Source organism: Geospiza fortis, unplaced genomic scaffold, assembly GCF_000277835.1.
Source record: "Geospiza fortis unplaced genomic scaffold, GeoFor_1.0 scaffold11, whole genome shotgun sequence".
NCBI lineage: Eukaryota > Metazoa > Chordata > Aves > Passeriformes > Thraupidae > Geospiza > Geospiza fortis.
The window spans coordinates 347,896-353,381 of NW_005054304.1; the positions used below are offsets into that span (position 1 = coordinate 347,896).

Genomic DNA, 5,486 nt, shown 5'->3' on the forward strand with positions numbered 1-5,486 from the left:
GCTGGGCTGTAAATAAAGCCTGAACCAACTCAGGAGCTCAGTCTGCAGAAGCAGACCTTACATGTAAGCTGTTGAACAGTGTGCATCAGTTTGCTTTTCCTGTCACTGCTGTTACCTTGAAACAATGAGCTGCCATTCTGTGTGTTTGGTTCTGTTCTACAGCTGAGATATGCCCAAATCTGGGATTTTTAGAGATGGGTTTTTTCTAAGTATCAGAAGCAGCTGGATTGAGGCTTTTGCAAACGCCATCAGGCATATCTTATCAGAAAAGCCCCCTCCCTGCTGACACAGAAGTGAAGGTTCTTTAAAGTTCTGGGAGGTTTGGATGCAGCAGGCTGGCACTGCTGCTAGCCAGAGACTGCCCAAAACCACCTTGGGTAATGGGACACCATACAGCTTACGTTAACCTTCCATGTGTGTGAGATTTTCAATACTAAAGGCAGTACCACATGTCCTGCCCTATCTTTTCAGGAGAACAACCGTCAATGCATCAAAAGATGGATTAATTTTCTTTAGAAAGTTCAAGGAAGATTGTGGAACTACATTTATTTTAAGTAACAAGGAAAATAAGTTGCTGCATTGTGGCATTCACAAAAACCACACTGCTCAAAGGAAGTGATAAATTCGTGACTGTGTAGTATCCTGTATGTGAGTAGTATCCTCTTGTTATTTAAAAAAAGAAAAGGAAAGGGAAATGAATGATAGTGGGCTCTCTCAGTAAAAGGATTTCATTATTTCTTTTGACATCTGCCAGTAAGCCTGTTTGCACTGCCTGTTTGCGCTGCCTACATGCAGCAGCAACACTGTTAACCCTGCATAAAAGATACAGCCTTCAGTCTAAAATGAGACAAATAAATTTGGTGTTCACAACCACAGGTGTCTTAACACACAGCTGAAACAGTGTCAAGCCACTGATCACAACCAAAATGTTTCTCTTTGATCACTTCCTGAAAACCATGGTAATCAGCTGAATGGCGTCATCTCACCGACAGGAGTTTCTCATGCCATGCTGAAAACTAGAACTGAGTCTTACCACTTATTGGGATAACAAGGGGTTAAAGTCATGGATTTAAAATGCTTCTGTCTGTAAGTAAAGGTTAATTCCTAAATTGCACTTATTCCCCAGATTTTAAGCAGTTGTTTATTCTCAAGTCTCCCAGAGTAACAGTCTCCATTTTTTCCAGACTAAACCCAAAGCAATCATTTATCAGAGCATCCGCTGAACTTCACACATGAACTCTCCTCTCCTTGTGAAGAGTCCTCAAATTCCACACAAGGTGTGAGCATGAATAACTGCAGGAGGCGCAAGCAGTGTTCATTTACAGAACTGCCTCTCTAAGGTAATGGGGAGGGAACTTCATCTACTGCAATTCCTGCCTTAGGAACCAGTTCTGCCTGGGAGTGGGACTGGAGAGTATGCTCTAATCTTGAGGAAAGGTAAAACTTATTGCCTGGTACTCACAGAATTGATTATCCCCTTAAGTGCTTGGAATCCTCCAGTGACAGGGAAGACTTGCTCTTTCACATCAGCAATTCTTTCCAGCTTTGGAGAGAAAATGCATGCAAACACATGAATCATCTGGCAAACTAAATTCCTCACAGTCCTCTACACCCTTAAAATTTAAATGGATGTCTAAAAGCAACCCTCATCAATTCTGAGAAGAGACAGAAACTTTAGAGCTCTCTCACAGCTAACTAAGAGTTTTCTGAACTGTAGGCCTTAGCACAGCTGACTGCAGCTAACAAAATGCTCGCTAGTCATTGTGGCAAGCATCACACTGAAGAAGCTTTTCAGGGCCTGCATATTGGCAGTGATTTTGTACCTTTGTCCAGAATTACTTCCCCTGTTTGCTCTGCCTTTCACTAAAAACCCTTTCTCTGCATCTTCTGCAGGAAGGAGCCTTTCATGTACCTCTCCTTGAAGCCACTTTGACCGAACAGGAGTAGCTACAGTGTTCACTGAGACACAGTAACTCTGGAACAGCTTTCCAGTGAAGGACATGAATCCCACCTTCTTTTCCTTATCTCAAGACTCTTACATATACACTGCTTGAATCTTGTCTACAGCTCCTCTGTTTACCAGTACCCTGATCTGGTTGCCATTCCAGTGAGAGGGGCTTGCCTGCACCCTCTCGTTGGCAGCTCCCAGCTAACAAGGGTATTTCCAACGGGTCTCCTTGGCAGTGAGCACGACACCCACACGTTCTATTTACGTCTACGTACACATCAGAGTGTGTTTCCTGAGCCAGAGAAGACATTACGCTGCCTAATGTAAGTAAAATTAAATTTCTGTACTACTTAACATTAACTCTGTAAAACTCTGGGTTGAGGTACTGCCTAGGACTCTATAATAGTTAGGGTCTTTTTCTTACCTGTTCCTGTTCAAAATCCAGGACACCGACACAGTAAACTCTCGCTCCCAGCTCTCTGGATTTCCTTGCCTGTAGCATCACAGAACAGAGCAATAAGCATTTCGTTATTCAACAAGGCAGCACCCAAACTCTGCAGAGCATGACATTTCTAGCTCATGCTCACCTCCTTCTCTGCATACAGGGGAATCTGTCCATCCAGCTTGCCATCAGTCAGCGCAATGATGATACTAGAGAACCTTGAGGCTCCTTGCTTCGCAATTTGCGCATTGGCCTGAAAACAACAAAATTATTTATCCAGCTTAAAATTACATCCAAACTTTTAACCATGATGCATCTTCTAAGCATCTAATGCAACATCTTTCTCATGACAATCCTCTGCCTCCCTTGAACTCACTACCAGCAGGGAAACCCATCATTGGTCCTTTCCAGCCACCCATCTCCAAAGCACTGGGATCACTGACCCATCAACCCTTGCCAACACGCACTTCTTCCAGGACAGATCTCTTCAAATCCACTGCCAGGATTTCCTTTGCTACCCCCCAGATTTCAAACAGTCAGTAGTTTCCAAGATATTTAAAAATGGCTTAAAACTTTTTTTTTTTAATAGCAACAAAATCCCCTTTGCCCAGCTTTTCATTGCACAGATCCTGGTTACAAACATGGTTCTACAGTTGCAGGGGAAGAACTGACTTGTCTGTAACAGTGAAAGCTTAGATGCTCACCTTCAGGGCCAGGGCTTTCATCAAAACTGCATTATTTGAACAAAGAAGAATATAAGTGGCTGGGAACTCTAATTAAGACAGCCCAAAGTGAGGAGCATTTGTCTCTGGGTTGCTGCTGCATGTGGCTGTTTACAGTGTCACTGGGATGCTGGCTGAGCTCTGAGATCCACCCCACAGACCCCTGCTCCCTGAGAAGGAGCAAGTCAGGGAAATTCCACACGGCAGATTGCTGTGATGGCTAGTCATCCTCTGCATGGGGTTTGGACAGTGTCTGGGCAACCCTGGGACCACTCAGGCAACCAGACAGATGTGAGCATAACAGACCAATAAAACATAAATCTATTTATGTTACAGGTTGTTACCCAAAGAGTGAGAACAGAGGATGTGTTGATTAAAAGAAGATGAGCAAAACCTACCTGTTTTAGTCCTTCATGTATGTATGTCTCACCTGCTGGTGTCACCTCCTCCAGATCCTTTAGACCTTTCTTGATTTTCTCTCTGCGAACGAAAAACGGATAAGAACCTGCTTGTGTGACCTGAAGTGTGAAAAGGGTGTAATTTATCAATTGAAAAAAGGTATTTGTCCTCAAGGAGAATTGAAATGAAAAGCTGTAAATTAGAGCCTTTAGCTAGGATCCCACGTGGAGGCAGACTGTGTGTTCATGACAGAAGTGGCGCTGTGGTAACAGGTATTTCAGACCTATCTAACAAAATATGCTTCAGTGAGTCAAAAAGCTGGAATCAAGGAAAATGTCCAGGCGGAGCAGATATTGCAAAGAGGTGGCAAAGCCTCAGCATTACATAGCCCAGTGGAAACTATGTTGTATTAGGTCTATTTTGCTACTTTAAACCAACTTTGCTTCTAATCACACTGCAGAGAAGAAATCCCCTAAAACAGTGGTTTTATTTCAGCAGAAATCTTCCAGACCAATATGTATGAATTTATCACATAGAATTGAACTTCAATAATTAAAGCCTTTGCCCTGAAGAAAATATCAATAGGCAAACACAGCATTTGCAAGATACCTTTTCTTCCCATGGGAAAAGAGCAGGATTGAGGACAGATTTAAATTTTGACTGTTACAACCTCTTCATGTGGCCTTTCACAGCACATCCCACACACGTCCACAGCTCACTTAGATTTAATGGGGGAATGCATCTGCACCATGATTTTTCACGAGTAGTACAGCAGATCCACCTGCAAGATGCTCATTAACTATGGGGCTGAAAGGGGAGAAGTTGACAGACTGCACCTCAGGAATTATTTCCAGTGAAATCAGCACAACTGGCGGGAACAAAGGCAGAGAGACTACTGAAAGAATCAAATCCAGAGGGTCTTCATTCTTCTGCAAGCACAGTTTCAGCCAAGTCCATGGAAAGTCATGCTAGGGAAGGATGAGTAAAAACTAAGAAGGGGCAAAATTTGGGCCAGAATATATAGAACACTGTGACAAATCTAGGTGAGAAAGAGGAACCCAGCAGGGGTGAGGAGATGGAGGGAAAATACATCGCGGGATGCGTGAAAGCTTTCCTTAGGCCAGACCAAATGAGAAAGAATGCATATGCCACACTGCCTGAATGCCACCCACTCGTCATTTGTTCCACGGATGGGCTTCCTCTATGTTTAGCAGCTCTGTTCCAAAGTACAATCCATAGCTGGAATAAGCTCCCCGTCACAGGATCCACTGATACGATCACAGAGGGGAGGGAGTAGAAGAGATATGTGGCATTGAATGTATGGAAAGGAACAAGTTATGTAAGATAATACAATCTGTTTGATCCAAATATTTTACATTCAGCATCTATAGAAACAACTTGCAAGTGATTATGTACGAACGCAGATTATAAACCACAGAGTTGGTGCTTGCCAGAAATGAGTGGCAGCACATCACAGGCGTTAGTGCTCTGCTGCCAAGAAACAAGCAGCAACTCAAGTCCCAGTTTTCTGAAACAGATTTCATTTTGCAAAAATAGCTTTTGTACAATCAGTTCGGTTTTATTTATCTGCAATGTCTTGTGACCCGGTCGCACAGCAATCTCTGGTGCTGCTAGGCCTCTGCCTACAAGGGGTTCCAGGAAAATCTTTGGCAGCATGAGCTCTTTTAGCTGCGTTTAATCAGGCAGCATCTCTTGCCCGCAGGGCACAGCTGCACTAGACAGACCCAGCCAGATGTCAACTAGCTCCCCGCATTCTCCAAGCTGGTCAAGTGCAAGCAAGTCCTGGTCTGGATGTCAGAATGCCAGTGTGGATGCAGGATTCGGGGCCCCAGAACCAACAGGAGAGGTAGGCTCCATCACTCTAAACCCCACCCCTGCCTGGTTTGAAGGCCAGGCATGGGGGTTCATGCCTGCCTGCACTGTCCTGATAATGAATGGGACTCAGCAGGCAGCC

At 44.0% G+C, this 5,486-nt stretch overlaps 1 protein-coding gene across 1 annotated transcript in view; it reads right to left on the bottom strand.

The window, feature by feature from the left end:
• The window catches only part of ANTXR2 (ANTXR cell adhesion molecule 2), a 73,409-nt gene that overhangs the window by 64,105 nt on the left and 3,818 nt on the right, over window positions 1-5,486 (bottom strand). The window contains exons 2-5 of the mRNA XM_031066376.1: window positions 3,511-3,592; window positions 2,536-2,643; window positions 2,373-2,441; window positions 1,463-1,543 (exon numbers count right to left, since the gene is read on the bottom strand). Of these exons, the coding sequence (XP_030922236.1) occupies window positions 1,463-1,543; window positions 2,373-2,441; window positions 2,536-2,643; window positions 3,511-3,592 (340 nt within the window). The remainder of the gene's footprint in view (window positions 1-1,462; window positions 1,544-2,372; window positions 2,442-2,535; window positions 2,644-3,510; window positions 3,593-5,486) is intronic.